The sequence below is a fragment of the Tubulanus polymorphus genome, chromosome 9, assembly GCF_964204645.1.
Source record: "Tubulanus polymorphus chromosome 9, tnTubPoly1.2, whole genome shotgun sequence".
NCBI lineage: Eukaryota > Metazoa > Nemertea > Palaeonemertea > Tubulaniformes > Tubulanidae > Tubulanus > Tubulanus polymorphus.
In genome coordinates this window covers 6,548,751-6,569,351 of record NC_134033.1, presented here as the reverse complement: position 1 = coordinate 6,569,351, position 20,601 = coordinate 6,548,751, and the positions used below count along the sequence as shown (strand labels likewise).

At 39.6% G+C, this 20,601-nt stretch overlaps 1 protein-coding gene across 1 annotated transcript; it reads right to left on the bottom strand.

Moving 5' to 3' along the window:
* Positions 1-2,002: 2,002 nt before the first annotated feature.
* Positions 2,003-12,712, bottom strand: LOC141911039 (uncharacterized). Its single transcript, XM_074801988.1, has 11 exons — positions 12,466-12,712; positions 10,989-11,127; positions 9,834-10,069; positions 8,887-8,995; positions 8,728-8,807; positions 6,833-6,953; positions 6,361-6,509; positions 4,801-4,920; positions 4,284-4,371; positions 3,046-3,148; positions 2,003-2,933 (listed from the first exon to the last, which is right to left on the bottom strand). Exons 2-11 carry the CDS (start codon positions 11,101-11,103, stop codon positions 2,867-2,869), a joined length of 1,188 nt encoding a protein of 395 aa, XP_074658089.1. The 5' UTR covers positions 11,104-11,127; positions 12,466-12,712; the 3' UTR covers positions 2,003-2,866.
* Between the last annotated feature and the right edge of the window lie 7,889 nt (positions 12,713-20,601).

Here is a 20,601-nt window from a genome sequence, read left to right as displayed (position 1 = left end):
AATTTTAGGGTGGGCAATCATTCCTTCACTTATCGCAGGCGTTCTTCATTGTAAAATTGCTCTGACTTTATTTAGAACGAATTGATCATGCGCAAATATTTTCCAGCTTGTTATGATATGCGTTGTACTGCAAGTTTCACCATAACAATCTGTTCTCGTACAGCGAATATCTATATTGAATTTAGTAACATTCATATATTTCACAGTGTATAGTTAAATTTCACAAACTATGGAGAAATTGTGTCATATTTAGAAAATTGATTTTTCATTTAATGCGAATGTAAAATTGTGAGCTTCAATAATAACACATAGCTCTTATTTGCATCAGTCTATTGAAATAGTCCCACCGCGCGTTTGTACACTTATTTATGTTGAATCATGAACTCTACTCAGAATGATATGGGCCGAACGTACGTTCTTATGTCCTTGGTGAACAGATTTGGAATGTATCGTACGCTGTCATTGGTCATTCTACCTATCGTGTTCTTGGTTGGCGCCTTCGGGAATTCAGCTACTTTCCTGATAATGATAAGTCGTAGATTCCGCGGGTTATCTTACGCTATATATTTGATCGTCTTGTCTCTCAGTGATTTTGTGTACTGTCTGAATTTTTCGCTGATGCCTGTTTTACAGTTTGTTCTCTTTCATCTAAACACTGGTCCTGTATTTAATTCACTCATCAGCTCTCACATATACGGATTCGTGACGGCACTTGCTGGCTGCAATAGTTCTTGGTTTATAGTAGCAATATATCTAGAACGCGCGCTGGTTGTGCTCTTCCATCGCTGGCTTCTGCGCGCTGGTTTCACATTTCGTTTGGTATGTACACCTAGATTCGCTAGAGTGACTACATTGGTGATAACTGCAATGAACGCAATGATTCTATATCTCACGCCTGCTTTGAGGATACTTTTTTCAGAACAGTTTTTTGGATGTTATTATGTATTATTCGACAAAATAACATATTTGACCATTCTGTCGTCCACGATTACGTTCTGCCTCTATCTTCGATCATTATATCAAATTCTGTTATAATCGTTCAGTTATTCAGAAGTTCGAGAATGGTATCGTCTGATCGGAAAACTACAAAATCGAAACGTACAACAATACTTGTAATGCTTGTAACAGTTTCACTCGCATTTGCAATATTTACACTTCCAGCCACTATTGCTACATTTTTACCAATTTCACCGGAACAGCGAACACTTCTATATTATATTTTCACGCACTTTCATGTGTGTAACTATGTGGTAAATTTGTTCATATATCTTCTACTGGGACGAGAAATACGTGAACATTTCTGTACGAAAATACGCTGTAGAAATTCAGTCAAATAACCTTTGATCTAAAGTTGGATTCCCGTCATACGTACACCTTCACAAAAAAAAACATAATTGAAAATGGTTAGAAGATAAACTACCAATGATGGTAGCTCACCTGACAGTTAACTTATAGTTAATAAGATAAAAACGCACTATCTACAGATTAAAAGAATTTAAAAACAAGAATTTATTTATTGAATTAAAAACTCGAAGATTAAATAAATAAATTCTTGTTTTTAAATTCTTTTAATCTGTAGATGGTGCGTTTTTATCTTATTATCCGTTCACCACGTTTGAGTGTGGTTATCGTTCTATAACTTATAGTTAACTTACAATTTAGAATCGCGGGTCAACATATTGTGCCCTTTTCACTTCGAAAAAAGGACACAATATGTTGTCAAAAGGCGCTTTTTTACAAGAAGAGGCAGATTATCTCAACAACAGTTCTTCAGGATTTTACCTTTATTGCCTGGAAACTGCATCTCGATGCAGCAAATTTCCTTAAAAGCAATTTGCATCAGAACGTCATTTATTGCTGGTAAATGCACCAAAAGGCAATAAATTTTCAAAAATTACATGGGGAAGGACGCTGGTCCCTGGATCCGCCCAGGAATATAACGAAATATGCGATTTTAATTTCGCTATGTGTCACCGATGAAATGAATAAGTCGACGACTGAATTGTTCCGGTTTAGTTTTGTTTTAATGATTGTTAAACTCAACAAGCTTAGAGGCCTACACGAGATCAATGTGCTATTAAGCATATGTGGGTCCGGCGGCTCAAGTCCATTAAAGCATTAAATAGTTCCAGCAGAGACTTATCACATTGGACTGGTATTTGGAATTAATCCGCCAATATTGGACTGATTGAATCTTACGACATTACGCCATAGGGACGTGCCGTGCGAACATACCGACAAACCAACGAACCGACATACCGACAAACCGACGAACCGACATACCGACGAACTGAAAAACCGACAAACCGACGAACCGACAAATCCGTGCGTGGATTACACTTATATAAAGCGGCTGGAGGGGCTGCGTGTTTGCGTGGATTACCCTTATATAAAGTGGCTGGGATCGAGGGGCTGTGTGGTGCATGGCTTACCCTTATATAAAGTGGCTGGGATCGAGGGGCTGGGTATATGCGTGGATTACCCGCCGATTGCCTTCATATAAAGTGGCTAGGATCGAGGGGCTGTGTGGTTGCGTGGATTACCCTTATACAATGTGGCTAGGATCGAGGGACAGGGTTTTTCCGTGGATTACCCGTGGCTGGATCGAGGGACTACGAGTATGTCGGTTTGTCGGTTCGTCGGTTCGTCGGTTTGTCGGTTTGTCTTGAAAAGTACGAAGCCGAATTACTCCTTTTCTAAAAAAGTATCTTTGAGCGGGGAACTATTCCACGCTATACTGGACTTGAACCGGCCCGGCATCAAAGTTTGAACGGATTTTATTGACGAAAAGATATTATAAAGTCGATTTCACCAAACCCCGTACAAATCAGCATTCATTTAGTCGAATCGCCTGTAGATGACGTCATCAGGGGCGAATACATCCCGAGTAATCGATTCGGCACTCGTCGTCACACTTCAGTGTTCCACGTGATCTAAATTATAATGAAATCGATCGATATTCAAATGTAGTCTTTTTTACACACTGTATGATAAATCATACCGTCATCTAATTGTCGGAATTACTACTGTACTAAAACTGCGTACCCGGTACTCCAGCTGTCGCATGTTTGTCCCTGGAAGTTGAAACCGTCGCACTCTTCGTGATTGGCCCAAACTATGCCATCGCCACAATATGAATGTTTACAACCTGTAAAAAACAACAGATTACAACAGATATAAAAGAAAATTGCTGATGTTCGGGACAGGGGGACATTTCCGAATTTGGAAAAAACCTAACGATGATACATTATTTTCGTTCAATCAAGATCTGGAAAATATACAGTTGAAAATATCAAAAATGTAGAGAAGCGTATTAATTGCAAATGCTGGCACAACGCAATATCCCTGTTGTACACCGGGATCTAGTGGTGTCTAGCCGCCGTTAGCTAGAATAGATTTTGAACAATGGTCAGACGTGGAAAACGTATTTCGGATGTTCGCGAACAGTCACGTGACGAGGCCAAGTGAGTCGTGTGGAAAAGTGTGGATTTGAAACTACGTATAGTTTTAAATCAGTCTGTAACATTTATGATTCTGGAGATACAATAATCTATAGACAATCCCACAATGATAACGAATACAAATCGTCCGAAAATGTTTCCTCGAGGCAGTAGTTCGTTCGACGTTTTCGACTTACAGTCATCATCGGGAGATATTCGAAGGACGGATCCCACTTAGCGCCTATGCCAATCGATCGGTACTGAGAACAAATTTGCAAACGTAATTTTCATCACTAGAAAGCGAGATGATGGTTCCCCGTGCATCCTAATTAACTTTTTCTGGGTTAGGACCCCCAGACCACCCTCAAGTAATTTGCACTTGCTGTGCATATATCTGTCTGTAGTTTCTAGGATTGTGAACAAAACAAACAAATCTATGCAGTTATCAGCGATGCACTGGATCTGCTTCTGATGTTGAAATCTGAATAGTTATCCCCGGAATGCCGCATTTACCCGGAGTTCGGCAACTTGAACTTGAAGTTGATGCGTTGCAATGATGCGTAATGCGTTGCGAAATCGCTGCGGAGCTATCGTGTAACGACCAAAGCATTCCTTATTCGACAAGCAATGGACTAAATACAAACTGAGATTTTAATTGTAAATCAAAATTGCCCGAAATTAGTCTACTTCCTATTAGCAGCGCAATACGAGGCAGATATCGATATCGATGTTGACATCGGGCAAAACGCAGCGACGAACTCAACGCAACGCAAGATGAAACGCATACACGCGTGTCTCTAGCTCACCAGAAGGTCACGCGTTGTAAAGTAATGAACAACTTACTGACACAAGAATCGTACGGGTTCTCGTTTGCATCATCGCATTGTTCTTCAACGTCATAATCAGTGACTCCATCCCCGCATTGGGCAGTCTGTAACATATTAAACCTCATTCAAGCATGCAGCGTAAGGTTTGCACGCTGAAGATCCCCTTTAGCCTAGAGGTTATAAACATGTTCGAGCAATAAAAACATTTGAAATATCTGTCACTTACATTGATCGGGCTCTCACTGTTGTAAGTTGATTAAAGAGGCTAGATATGTTAGATAAACAATTTCAATTCGACCAACTCACAACTGCGATTTCACAGAACCACTTATCAATGAAACCTAAATGGAACCTAGAGTGTGTCTGTGGAACAGAGTTGTGAGTCATGTATTACATTTTTGTTCAACGTAATCATAGGACAGTTTTGATCATCATTCTAATTGAAAGTCTGTCTAAACCAATTGTTTCTCTCTCGAGACTCGAATTCTGAATAGACCGCAGTAGCAAATGGATAACTAGGTTCTTCGATTTACCTTGATGGTTTTCCAATCGGTTCTATCTCTGACGTAGAGTCTCTGTGTGTCTGTTCTATAAGCGATTAAACCCTCGACAGATACAGCAATCATCGACGAGGCATCCGCAAAAATGACCAGCTAACAAAATATGAATGTCAAATTCACAAGGAATAATTGTTCTGGGTGCCATGAATGGGGCACCGCTACTGTGGCAACCGGAGATTCCACGTATGGCAGGCAAGAATCACCCAGGTTCGCAAGTGGTTACTCAGTTACCGCAATTCATTTGAATTAACGGTTCTTTTAAGTGAATCAATTTCCGGTATAAGCATACTCTCATTGGGAACGTCGGTATATATCCATTTGGGGTGACTTCATTGACAACATTTACATTTGGAAGCGGTCTAGAATATTCTAGTTCAAAGTAAATTGGAAATGAACAAAGTATCACTACATAACTGGGTGTATTGTTATGCCATCTGAGGTGTGCCAGTAGCCCGTTATGATGGAAATCGCAACGCCAGTTACCACCAAAGGGCGTGACGTCTTACGTTGTAACAAATTAGTTTATTACCGATCAATTCTACGCGGTATGGATTTCTATCCCGCGAATACATACCTTATCACAGGGCTACCCAAATATACTTTAAATTGATGATCGGTTCGTTTAAAGCAAGTTCATTCTATCTTACCTGAAACGAAGGCCGAGTCCCTTTTTCGCGATCCTGACGGATGATTACTTGCCATAGATGGAATCATCGATTGCGGCACAGTGGCGTTCGATTTTTCCACTTGTTTTCCAAAAGTTTTGGTGAAAGGTGTATTGTTTAAATTACAGCAGATTCCTGTCCTACTCAACTACAACTGATGATTCTACATAAGTGTCTCGGCGCAAATCGAGAACACGTAAAAGTAGATCTGCGCAGAATCTAATCACATCGGATTGGTATTTGAAATTAATCCGACTATAATGGACTGATTCTAATCTTCGACTGATTTTACTTGTCGAAAATGTCTACAATCCTAAATGTCGGCCGATTTTACTCGTCGACAATGTCTACGATCCTAAATGTCGACCGATTCTGCTCGTCGACGATGTCAACAATCCTGATTGTAAACCGATTTTACTCGTCGAAAATGTCTTCAATCTCGATCGAGATGATCGACAATAAGGGTTGAATACATTGTCGACGAGATAAATCGATCGGCAATCAGGATTGTAGACATTGTCGACGAGTAAAATCGGACCAATTTTACTTGTCGACAATTCCGACGATTTTAAATTGCCGAACCACTCACTTCATTAAAGAAAACCCACCACGATGGAACTATATTGACCTATTCTGGTGTTGAACCAGTGTCTCAAAGAAAAGCATTATCCGACAATAACAACACTTATTTTCTGAAAGATAATTTCGGGTCGAGATATGAAATTCAAATGAAAATATCTTACGGATTTTCAATATTATTTGGAAGAGATTATCGAATCTTGTCCTCAAACGCTTTTTTCACATCCACGATTCAATTTGAAATTTTGATTAATAATCATAATGATTATATAATAATTTCAATAGTTACCCCCGGAATACCGTCTTTACCCGGCTGTCCCGGTCTCCCCGGTTGCCCCTGGTTACCGGGAACACCGGGTTCACCGCGAACGCCTTTCAGAGGAACCGGACACTGACCCTGACATGCGCCTGATTCTCCTTTTTCACCTTTAACACCATCTAAAGCAGAAACATTTGAACAACAAGATTTTAAACAAAGGTCTACACAGATTTAACAGTTGGCACAGCGATTACAAAATTTCGTAGATACCAGGAGGAAGCTGGTTTTTCTTCTCCATAGTGTTTTATATCCTAATTTGACTCTTGATCCCCTTCCACAATTGACTAAGTTTAATTTGACTCTAGATCCAGTTCCGCATTGTGTGATGTTATTCTGAATTATGACCTACTTCCGTTTGACAGTGGTTCTACAGTTGTTAAATATGGCCCTTGACCCTTGAATGGACGGTTTTACGAGCAATAAAGATAAATAATAAGCTCACCCAATCCCGGTAAACCAGATGGTCCGGTCAGTCCCGTGCGTCCACGAGTCCCTGTTCTTCCTCTTGAACCTTTCTGCCCAGGTAAACCAATGAGCTGGCCTTCTGTGTTGAGAAATGTTCCCTGAAACAGTCGCCAAATGCGTAAAATTTACCATAGAATCGCGTGCTATATAGACATAGTCGGTTTTCCCGTCAGTGCTGGTGACTACACCGTTCATAACAACAGTAGATGTATAATTTGGTTATTTACAAATTTCTGGGATTTGTCGTGAAAATCTCTCGTTTTATTTGACCTGCTAATGGTGAAGTTACGTGACAAAATCACATGGCTGCGCGACTTCTATTATAGCTTCTGTATATATGTTGGCCGGAATATCAATCTTACAGGATGTAGGTGTTTTCTCGGATTGGTTCATACCAACAGTGTCTCCATATAAACCGTTAATATATTTACGGTGGTCCAATGTCCTTACATCGTTTAAATATGTACGGTCTATTATATTATGTATATTCTCTTTATTCAGTGAGGTGTCAAAGCCTGCATAACTTTAGTTTCTTCAATCAAAAATAAGCCTAACAATATCAAATACGCCCCCAGGTGGTTCACGCGAGCTCTTTAGTATAGGCAGTATACGGAGCTCCGCGAACCGCAAAAACCGTAAAGTTTCCCAAGTCTCCGTTTCTACCTAACGCATGCGCATTAGTCAGTGCTGGAATTGCTCTAAGTCGAGAAATCGGCACATTGCGCATGCGGCACTACATGTGAGCTACATGTAACCTTTAATGACTAATAGTCGCTGTAGTTTCCATTAGGCTCGAATCCCGTAAAAATATTAATCTTATTTACGCTGGTTCACCTTATAAGCGGCGCTATCAGATTCGAAACCCGAAAATTACTGATCGTATTTCAAGCGTTACGACATGAACTTTGATGATTAAAGTGTCACTGGGTTATTGTTTGCCGAGTAAAAAAGTGATAGCATCCCGAATATGAAATAATGAACTTTGATAGCCCCAGGATTTACTTTTAAGTGCTATTAGGTTCGAATCCCGAATGTGTAGCAGAAAAATACATTCATCCTTTATAATATACCGATATATATCTTAGATTTTTAGCTTATGGCAAGACCACTTGAACATCTGTCATTCCCAAAAATACAAATGATCCTCTAAAAGGATCATGAAGAGTCTTAAATGACTAAACAAACTGCGCCTTCCCGCTGCGCAAAAGTTCACGCAGGTTCATTCCGTTATAGTTCTATGTTTCAGCGTTCTGACATGACCCAGTTTAGGAAAAAATACACATGTAGCGACGCATGCGCACGCGACCAATTTCTGGACTTAGAGGATTTCCCCAACACTTCCTAATGCGCATGCGTTATAAACAGAGACTTGGGAAACTTTACGGTTTTTGCCCGCGAACCGGCCATTCTCAGGACTGGGTGAACATGATTTGAGTCTTAGTGTATAACGCGCCATATGACCTTGAGAAATCAACACCAGTACCGTACGCGATACACTTGCCACAGCTGGATCGCTACCGTAAAGTAGTGAACGGTTCGTTGAATGTACACATTATATGGGCGGTTCGTTGAATGTACACATTATATAGGCATGTATAAGACCGTACATATTTAAACGATGTAAGGACATTGGACCACCGTAAATATATTTACGGTTTGCATGAAGAATACCCTGCATATACAAGATTTTATAGCCCGACCAATCAGAACTTAGATACCTAGAATCGATTAAACATATCGTTATACCGGGTACGAAATGTTATGTGTCGTCTATTGGACCATGACCACGTGCTTAGTTCTTGGTATCAATGCTGAAAATGTGGTAAATTTTAATTTTAATTGGTAGCCAATCAGAGAACATTGACTACTTACCGGCGGGCCATGCGGGCCGATATCTCCTTTATCGCCTTTTAATCCTTGCTTTCCCATTGGACCCTTCGGGCCTCTGCGACCTGTAACCGTAAGGAAACAGTATTGATTAAATCAAATATATCACTCCAAAAAGTAAAGTGGGTTCTATTGATTACAAACCTCTCTGTCCACGGCCGCAAACGCATTTCTCGCCTGGTTTGGAGCCGCCTTTATTCGAACGGTTTGGTTTCGGTTTTTTCGGCTTTATAGGTTTCGTTGTTTCACTGCCCTGTAAGCAAGAACCGCCGTATTGACCGATAATTCCCGGTTTCATGGATCGGCCGATATCGACCATGCGGAACAGTGGGGGTACCGGCAAAATCCACCAGATTCGCTGGTGGTATATACAGTACAGTGTCGATGCTACGATATCTTCAATAAACTTATTTGAAAATCTAAGAATAACGTCTCCAATTCTACGTATAACGTACAGACATCGTGCTACTTGATGATTAATTTGAGTCAATCCGATTAGGTTTTCCTATACAGTTTCTTTGTTAGTTGCTATCAACGAGGTTGTATTTTAAGTCAATGGTTTATCCATAAGGTTTAATTAAGCTACTAGAAGTTCGTTGTACACCCTAAAATTTTTCATTTTTGAAACTTCACCCTAGCTTACGTGAATTAATATTTGAGTTAACCTTACGGAAAAGAAGAAATGGCGCAGATTGTATCCGGGTCTAAAGATGGGGCACCTACTTTAGACATATGCAAGAATCTATCGGTTATCATAAAAGGTGAAACGCCTTTTGTCGAGTATTTCTCCAACATTTGATGAACCGAATTGAATGGAACATTTTTACCGAATAACGTAAGGGTATCAACCACAAGTAAAAAATCAAAAGCATTCTCAAAATCAAAACTGCATGTCAAAATGCAATATCACAATATGTGACCTTCATCGTGATTTAATGATATTGAATTTTAATGACTTTAATTTCTGATTTTTATATTTTGAATTTGTACCATTTGCGAATTGTCCCCGAGACTTGAATAGGGAAAAATATCGAATCCCCCCCCCCCACGATTATTAGGCCTTTACCGATGGGCACAATTGATATATTTACCGAAGATGAAGTTTCACGGTTGCCGTTATCTGTGTTTCGCTCCTGAATCGGGATAATGGGTTTAGTAGCGTTCAAACCACCGGTCTGAGAAAGTATCACTTCGATTAGCATATCATCAACGCGTATATTCGGGGGTGGAGGAGGGCTCCGGGGAGGAGGAGGGAACCATACGATGTGGTCACCCTCCAGGGTGAGTTTGATACCGTTTTCGAGTTGCGGCGGACGAAACTCGTTGTCTGCAAAGAAATGATTATGATGTCATCCGCAATGAATCATTGATTCCGCCGCCTGGCAAGATATTAATACGAAACAGCAAATAGAAACATTTTCTCGACTACATCGTAACAACCCCGCAAAGAGGGATGCCCGGTGCCCCGTAGAAAGATATTGTTTAGCTAAACCGTAATTTCCAGAAACAGGCATGTTGGTTTCACGAAAAAAGCAACGGTATGGGAACAAAGATTACCTTAACTATCAAATCGGAGTTATAAGGTGCTCTTTGGGCCTATCTTCATCCAGGTTGAGCACTAAACTAGTGACGTTTTAAGTGAACTTACCTACCGGAGAATGCGTACGTACTTTAAACCGTTTTATCAGATTAAGCCAAATGATTAAAAGTTAAAACAAAACCGGCCCCTGGTATTTTGTGCAGCGTTTTGTTATCGATAGACGGCTTAATGGACTCCATGAATACACATTATCTTTATAGCCTTTGGGAATGTTAGAATTTAGAACTTACGTATTTCATATGATAGAAATTGTCATTTATTTTGAATATCTAAATAGATACGCATTAAAGTTCAAGTTTATATCACGGAATATAAAAATATATATACTATACGAAAAAATAACAACTAGTAAAGCACCGCAATAAAATTTACAAATTTTTTTTCAACGTATTCATTTACATAGATATAGAAAAAAAAACGGAGGAAAACGAGAAAGACAGAAGGAAAGAAGAAAAGAAATAAATAAATAAAGACAATTGATGAATTATTTCCCTTGAGGAGAGAGTAGGAGTAGAGTTCGGAAGATGGATCAGTAATAACAAGTTGGTTTGTTACAGTGATGGTTATCATTGTAGACAGAGGTGAGAAATAGCTAACGTATCTACGTATGTGTGGACGTATGCACATACGATGAATAAATGCTTACTATCGAGGAATTCGTATCGTGTTGAGCCCGGCCCTGGTTGTTTATCTGATAAACCGCTGACCACTGAGACGAGAATCACGCGTAACCACCAGCAGACGATGAGAGCTGTCATCATTGGTGCTAGATTCCAGGAGATTATCTTGAATGAAAATGTAAAAACGTTTAGAATCCAGAGACCGGTTCCGCAGACTGGCTTCAACTTAATACTAGTATCTAAAGCCTAACGCACACGACACGGGGAAAACACGGGATTGTAACGTAAACGAGATCAAAGATGTTTTTTCCGTGTTAAGCCCTAAGCACACGACGAATAGGGAAACATGGAAACAATGTTTTATCTCGTAAACCATACTTCTCATTTCTCTTAAGGGGCCGTGCATAAAGCACGTACGTCCGTAGGGGGGTGGGGGGTTCTTAAAATCCGTACGAAAGCGTACAGGGGGAGGGGAGGGGTCAGCTAAAAACGTACAAACTTTTCAAGGGGGGAGGGTTAATATTAATAGTACGTACTTTGTGCACGAAACATATGTCTGTGGGTAAACCTGTCTTCCTTTAATGTATAGCAAACTCTGCCTTAATTGCGAAACCGGTCTCCCTGGGTTTGTTGCATTCAATATATTATATTTGGATCTCGGGAATTCCCCACTTTCAGTCTTTCATTTCGTCGCCATGGAAGATCGTTGATCAACGTCAGCAGGAACTCTGTTGAATCAGGGTGGATTTTGCCTTCTTTAAACCATTATTCCTGAAAATTCTGTTTTATCGGGGGGGTTACCCCTAAAAGTATGCACGCAAGGGGGGTTATAAAAAACGTACAATGAGCGTACAAGGGGGGAAGGGGGGTTAAAAATACCCGGAAGTCAAGCGTACGTACTTTATGCACGGCCCCTAAACGCACATGACACAGGGAAATGCTCGGTATAAATTATGTGTTTGTCTCATGTTTCCGTGTTTCCATACGTCGTAAGCGTTTGGCTATAGTTCTTTATATTAACCAATATAACAACTATAGACCAGTCTGGAATTAGGTATTGAACTGGCACTGATGCCCTGTTCCCATCTGAGTTTACTCGTGAGTAAAATCAATTCATGTTCAATGTTCTACGGGTATAAATCTATAGTCACATTTTAACCCTGAATTGTGGAACCCGGTCCTCTTAAAGTTGGATTCAAATAACGACGATAAGTAAAGTTCATTTCCATTAATTAGTTGAATAAACAGTTGAATTTGGAGCCATGAGTTGAGTAGAAAATGTATCAATTCTCAAGACTGATCTTAAGTTATTTCATAAGCTATAGAACGAAGACGATCTAAACCTGGTAAGAAGTGTGCAGCTAGGCACTGTCGATCTCTGAATACGAACTAGAGTTTGGAATAAATGAATTGGTTGCAATAGAATGCAGCAGTTTGTCGAAATTAATCGAATTAGTCAAAATAGAATGCAGCAATCCTAATACGATTTTCTGATCTTCTCACCTGCTATTTTACGGATAAATTAGTTCCTTTTCATTTCCCGAGAACCTGCTCAGAGATTTTAACATACTAATATTTTTCTATCCGTTGTCCATACATGCGAATCTCCAGTTTGATTACACTCACTGAATAAATAATCACGTAAGTATTGTATGGTACTACGTATTACGAAAGTGAAGTAAGTTATTAGCTCTCCGCGTAGGTTAGGAATATATCGGTAATTGCTCGGTGATACCACGGCTTTGCTGAAACGATGTTATGTACGTTATGGTTAAATTTAGGTACAAGCCAGTTGCCGCGTTAGCTCTCTCCACAACAGAAGTAACGTATTCGTTTCACCCCTACTGACCAAATATACTATTTGGTTGACTTTTTATACGCATAGTTAATTCATCAAAATGTATATACAAAACAAATACACGTGGAAGACGGAGAGGGAGAAGGAGAGAGACGTTTTTCCCAAGATGGCGGAATGAAAGTGCAGTAATAGTGAGGCTCCTATTTCTTTCATTAATTCACAGCTATGGATTAATTTAGTTTCGTCACAAGGATCTGTGTTTATAGCATGAGTTACAAAGTTGATGAAGGTCTGACGTTTTTGAAATTTCCGCTGATCGTTCGTACTTGAATTGCTTATCCCGGTAAAACTGCAAAACTATAAATTCTGTGATCGTATATATAGCTATACATAGGCCTACTTTGTATGAACTCTATACGAATTCTATATGATCTCTATGAACAGTTCGTATTGATATGTTTGTCTTCACGCTTATCACTGTACGGCAGTAGAATTCCGGACCGCTGCAACTAAACACTATTCAATTTTATGTGAAATGAACTCTTACACCCCAGGTCCGATTCACGATTACCACACGATTCACGCTCACCAGATCTCTCTATCATCAGCCCAGATCATAAAAAGTTAGTTATGGATTCGGATGTAATCGACCGAGATGAAAATAATGATCCTTTACCTCCGCAGTTACACGACGAAAGATATACTGATCTCTACGACTTATATATGGCTTGAATCGTTGTCTGGAGATCGCTGAAAACAAAATTGAGCAACTCCAACGCGAGAATGTTGATCTCAAATACCGCTCAATGCGCTAGAACATGCTTATCTGCAATGTGCCAGAATTAGAAGGCGAAACTGCCAGGAGAAAGCTACAAATTTTTTTACAAAATAATATGAAAATTCCAGTTGAGAAAGAAAAATCTAATGTTGCTATCGATGTAGTTCAACGAATGGGCTCGGGCAACAAACGCCCAATTGTCGTCAGACGAGGCGAGACGAGGGGAGCTTGATGCTATGTCATATTGTAAAAATCTCAAAGGTTCAAACTTTTTCGTTCGTGACCATCTCCCTCGTGAGATGACTGAAAGGGCTGCTGCTCAGTTTCAGGACTTTAAACTCTTGAAATCAGATGATCGTAATCGAGTTGCTGGTTCGAGACATGCTTATTCTCAATGGTAAAGTTAAACGACCAGAGTTCGCCAGAAATCCACTCTCTATCTCTCGAAATGACGGACATAATCGAATTTCAAGACACCGATTTAAACCCATCAGAAATTAACTTAATCGACAAGTGTGAAATACGCGTCACAAGTTATAAGTCAGACAAGCTTCATGAAATTAAAGGGGCGCTAGCTCGTGTACGATCCGACAGAAGTGTGGTTGTTGATTCACGTTTTCCCTACGCTTACCGTTCAATGGATGGCGGCAACACTCTATGCGGCTTCGATGACGACCATGAGTATCGTTTGAGTCGCCTTCTGCTAAAAAAAACTTATCGATACAGACACGTTTGGTCTACTCGCCATCTCGAAATCACCGCTCAGGTTAAAATAAGCAGAAAATCGCATCGTTAAACTTATTGATAACATTTTCGCGACGAGACCAGAAACCACGAATAGTGTTGCGGAAAACTGTTTCGAATAAGCCATTCCATATGTTCCTGCAGGGTTATAACGACGAGTTGTATTGTCCCTGGTTCTCGATAACGGTTTCCGACAGCCAAGAACTCATTTAAATTGTAAAACTAAATGATAAAAAATAACAATTATTAAATATAGCTGCAAAGCAGCGATAACGGGTTTTCTGCACAGTCTTAGAATCCTGTTCAACGGTGGATTTCAACAAAGCATTTGATAAGGCTCAACATCAGCCATTGCTAAACAGGCTATTAGGAAACAGTATCAATGATAGGTCGCCCAAATGGCTCAGCAGTTATCTCTGAACGGAAACCTGTAACCGAAATCAACGGAACGCCTCATCTTGGAATGAGACGGTCTAACTAGTGGAGTCACGCAAGGTAGTATCCTAAGTCGTCTTCTGTTTAATGTCCTGACAAATGACATACACAGTAATCCAAAATATACCAGACCGAGTAAATTTCCAAAACGACCTTAACACACTGTTCGACCAAAAAACTTAATGTTCCGACAAAACCACGGGTGACAAAACCAAAATTATGAATTGTCGCGGGTGACAAAACCAAAATATTGAATTGTCACGGGGGACAAAACAAAAATAATGAATTGTCGCGGGCGATAAAACCAAAATAATGAATTGTCCGGGGCGATAAAACCAAAATATTGAATTGTCGCGGGCGATAAAACCAAAATAATGAATTGTCGCAGACGACAAAAACAAAATATTGAATTGTTGTGTGCGACAAAACCAAAATAATGAATTGTCGCGTGCGACAAAACCAAACTAGGGGTCCAGGGACACCATGCTCACTTAAGAAGTGGTTTCAAATGCTCAACAATCTAACAATTTCAATGCATAACGCCCTCTAGTGACCATATACAAAAACCAATGACCTTGAAACCCACCACAATCATAGAACATGTGAGCAGCTATGATTTTGTAATCGATTGTGATAACAAAATATGCCTCGTTACCAATTTAATATGGAAATACTAAGTTATTCTACTATTCAACGCCCCCTGGTGACCATATGCAAAACCCAATGACCTTAAAACTCACCCCAATCGTAGTACATGTCATGAAATACAACTTTGCAATTGATCATAGTAACAAAATATGCCTTGGTACCAATCTAATAAGGAAATGCTAAGCCATTCTACTATTCAACGCCCCCTGGTGACTATATGGAATAACTAATGTCCTTAAAAACTCACCACAATCATAGACGATGTCATGAACTACAACTTTGCAATTGATCATGGTAACAAAATATGCCTTGGTACAAATATAGCAATACTAAGTTATTGTATTATTCAACGCCCCCTGATGGCCACATACAAAAACCAATGACCTTGAAACTCACCAAAATCATAGAACACGTTAGGGGCTACAACTTTCCAATCGAATATAGTAACACAATATGCTTAGGTATCAATTTAATGTGGAAAAACTTTTTCCCACCTACGAATGAGTACTGATGACACCAAGATGGCCGCCAATTGCGTCATAATTGGCTGATCAATGATACCTGTCCAAGGTATAAAACATCCCTCTCTAAAGAATACCCATCAGCAATTGCAATGAGAAATGGCAAACCAGTAGGAAGCTACGTGACCTAGAATTCTGGCCAAAATTGACATTTTTGGGCACTAAAAAGGTCATAGGACGGCCATCTTGAGTCAGATCGACCCAATTTTCTTATGCTGATGGGCCTTTGGTAGATTCAAATATAAACGAAAGATCAAGGTAATTGATCAAAGCGTCTTCAAAATTTCCCACGAAAACTTCGAAAATGTTTAAAAAGTGCTGATTTTGGCAAACAACAATGGCTGCCAGTCGGCCATCTTGAATCTGACAGGGCCAGTTTTTGGGCTGACGATGTGTCTAGGGTAGATACATGTATAAACCAAATATCAAGACATTACCTTGAAGCGTCTTCAAAACTTCCCAAAATAACTGGATTCCGTCTATGGACGGACGGACGGACGAAAAGTGAACGCAATAGCCCGCTGGGACTAAAGTCCCAATTGGACTGAAAAATAATTGTCGCGGGCGACAAAACCAAAATATTGAATTGTCGCGGGCGACAAAACCAAAATATTGAATTGTCGCGGGCGACAAAAGCAAACTAATGAATTGTCGCGGGCGATAAAACCAAACTAATGAATTCTCGCGGGCGATAAAACAAAAATATTGAATTGTCGCGGGCAATAAAACCAAAATAATGAATCGTCTCGGGCGACAAAAACAAAATATTGAATCGTTGCTGGCGTCAATATCAAAATAATGAATTGTCGCGGGCGACAAAACGAAAATAATGAATTGTCGTGGGCGATAAAACCAAAATAATGAATGGTCTCGGGGGAAAAAACCAAAATAATGAATTGTCGCGGGCGATAAAACCAAAATATTGAATTGTCGCGGGCAACAAAACCAAAAAAAAATTGGCACGGGCGATAAAAACATTATATAAAACCAAAATAATGAATTGTCGCGGGCGATAAAACCAAAATATTGAATTGTCGCGGGCGATAAAACCAAAATAATGAATTGTCGCGAGCGATTAAACCAAAATAATGAATTGTCTAGGGCGACAAAACCAAAATAATGAATTGTCGCGGGCGATAAAACCAAAATAATGAATTGTCGCGGGCGATAAAACCAAAATATTGAATTGTCACGGGCGATAAAACAAAATTAATGAATTATCGCGGGCGACAAAACCAAAATATTGAATTGTCGCGGGCGACTAAACCAAAATATTGAATTGTTGCGGGCGACAAAACCAAAAAAAAGAATTGCCGGGGCGACAAAACCAAAATAATGTTTGTCGCGGGCGACAAAACCAAAATGGTTAATTGTCGCGGGCGACAGAACCAAAATGGTTAATTGTCGCGGGCGACAAAACCAAAAAGATGAATTGTCGCGGGCGACAAAACCAAAAAGATGAATTGTCGCGGGCGACAAAACCAAAATGGTGAATTGTCGCGAGCGACAAAACTAAAATAATGAATTGTCGCGGGCGATAAAACCGTAATAATGAATTGTTGCGGGCGATAAAACCAAAATAATGAATTTTCTCAGGCGACAAAACAAAAATAATGAATAATCGCGGGCGATAAAACAAAAATATTGAATTGTCGCAGGCGATAAAACCAAAAAAGAAAATTGTCGTGGGCGACAAAAACAAAATATAAAACCAAAATAATGAATTGTCGCGGGCGACAAAACCAAAATAATGAATTGTCGGTGGCGACAAAACCAAACTAATGAATTGTCGAGGGCGATAAAACCAAACTAATGAATTTTCGCGGGCGATAAAACCAAAATAATGAATTGTCTCGGGCGACAAAAACAAGATATTGAATCGTCGCGGGCGACAAAATCAAAATAATGAATTGTCGCGGGCGACAAAACCAAATTAATGAATTATCGCGGGCGATAAAACCAAAATATTGAATTGTCGCGGGCGATAAAACCAAAAAGGTGAATTGTCGCGGGCGACAAAACCAAAATGGTGAATTGTCTCGAGCGACAAAACTAAAATAATGAATTGTCGCGGGCGATAAAACCGTAATAATGAATTGTCTCAGGCGAAAAAACAAAAATAATGAATAATCGCGGGCGATAAAACAAAATATTGAATTGTCGCAGGCGATAAAACCAAAAAAGAAAATTGTCGCGGGCGACAAAAACAAAATATAAAACCAAAATAATGAATTGTCGCGGGCGACAAAACCAAAATAATGAATTTTCGGTGGCGATAAAACCAAAGTAATGAATTGTCGCGGGCGATAAAACCAAAATATTGAATTTTCATGGGCGACAAAACCAAAATATTGAATTGTCGCGGGCGACTAAACCAAAATATTGAATTGTTGCAGGCGACAAAACCAAAAAAAAGAATTGCCGGGGCGACAAAACCAAAATAATGTTTGTCGCGGGCGACAAAACCAAAATGGTTAATTGTCGCGGGCGACAAAACCAAAAAGATGAATTGTCGCGGGCGACAAAACCAAAATGGTGAATTGTCGCGAGCGACAAAACTAAAATAATGAATTGTCGCGGGCGATAAAACCAAAATAATGAATTGTCTCGGGCGACAAAAACAAGATATTGAATCGTCGCGGGCGACAAAATCAAAATAATGAATTGTCGCGGGCGACAAAACCAAATTAATGAATTATCGCGGGCGATAAAACCAAAATATTGAATTGTCGCGGGCGATAAAACCAAAAAGGTGAATTGTCGCGGGCGACAAAACCAAAATGGTGAATTGTCTCGAGCGACAAAACTAAAATAATGAATTGTCGCGGGCGATAAAACCGTAATAATGAATTGTCTCAGGCGAAAAAACAAAAATAATGAATAATCGCGGGCGATAAAACAAAATATTGAATTGTCGCAGGCGATAAAACCAAAAAAGAAAATTGTCGCGGGCGACAAAAACAAAATATAAAACCAAAATAATGAATTGTCGCGGGCGACAAAACCAAAATAATGAATTTTCGGTGGCGATAAAACCAAAGTAATGAATTGTCGCGGGCGATAAAACCAATATATTGAATTTTCATGGGCGACAAAACCAAAATATTGAATTGTCGCGGGCGACAAAACCAAACTAATGAATTGTCGCGGGCGACAAAACCAAACTAATGAATTGTCGAGGGCGATAAAACCAAACTAATGAATTGTCGCGGGCGATAAAACCAAAATAATGAATTGTCTCGGGCGACAAAAACAAGATATTGAATCGTCGCGGGCGACAAAATCAAAATAATGAATTGTCGCGGGCGACAAAACCAAAATAATGAATTGACGCGGGCGATAAAACCAAAGTAATGAATGGTCTCGGGCGACAAAACCAAAATAATGAATTGTCGCGGGCGATAAAAACAAAATATTGAATTGTCCCGGCGATAAAACCAAATTAATGAATTGTCGCGGGCGACAAAACCAAAATATTGAATTGTCGCGAGCGACAAAACTAAAATAATGAATTGTCGCGGGCGATAAAACCGTAATAATGAATTGTCGCGGGCGATAAAACCAAAATAATGAATTGTCTCAGGCGACAAAACAAAAATAATGAATAATCGCGGGCGATAAAACAAAATATTGAATTGTCGCGGGCGATAAAACCAAAAAAGAAAATCGTCGCGGGCGACAAAAACAAAATATAAAACCAAAATAATGAATTGTCGCAGGCGACAAAACCAAAATAATGAATTGTCGGTGGCGATAAAACCAAAGTAATGAATTGTCGCGGGCGATAAAACCAAAATAATGAATTGTCTCGGGCGACAAAAACAAGATATTGAATCGTCGCGGGCGACAAAATCAAAATAATGAATTGTCGCGGGCGACAAAACCAAAATAATGAATTGACGCGGGCGATAAAACCAAAGTAATGAATGGTCTCGGGCGACAAAACCAAAATAATGAATTGTCGCGGGCGATAAAAACAAAATATTGAATTGTCCCGGGCGATAAAACCAAATTAATGAATTGTCGCGGGCGACAAAACCAAAATATTGAATTGTCGCGAGCGACAAAACTAAAATAATGAATTGTCGCGGGCGATAAAACCGTAATAATGAATTGTCGCGGGCGATAAAACCAAAATAATGAATTGTCTCAGGCGACAAAACAAAAATAATGAATAATCGCGGGCGATAAAACAAAAATATTGAATTGTCGCAGGCGATAAAACCAAAAAAGAAAATTGTCGCGGGCGACAAAAACAAAATATAAAACCAAAATAATGAATTGTCGCGGGCGACAAAACCAAAATAATGAATTGTCGGTGGCGATAAAACCAAAGTAATGAATTGTCGCGGGCGATAAAACCAAAATAATGAATTGTCTCGGGCGACAAAAACAAGATATTGAATCGTTGCGGGCGACAAAATCAAAATAATGAATTGTCGCGGGCGACAAAACCAAAATAATGAATTGACGCGGGCGATAAAACCAAAGTAATGAATGGTCTCGGGCGACAAAACCAAAATAATGAATTGTCGCGGGCGACAAAATCAAAATAATGAATTGTCGCGGGCGATAAAACCAAATTAATGAATTATCGCGGGCGATAAAACCCAAATATTGAATTGTCGCGGGCGATAAAACCAAAATAATGAATTGTCGCGGGCGACAAAACCAAAATATTGAATAAACCATTTTACAAATGCTAGCCGCCATTT

Coding starts and splice junctions, on each gene's coding strand:
- LOC141911039 (XM_074801988.1), bottom strand. CDS start 11,103: ATGATGACAGCTCTCATCGTCTGCTGGTGGTTACGCGTGATTCTCGTC. Junction 8,808..8,886: donor TTGCGGCCGTGGACAGAGAG/GTTTGTAATCAA, acceptor TTACGGTTACAG/GTCGCAGAGGCCCGAAGGGT. Junction 3,149..4,283: donor CCCGTACGATTCTTGTGTCA/GTAAGTTGTTCA, acceptor TGTTTTTTACAG/GTTGTAAACATTCATATTGT.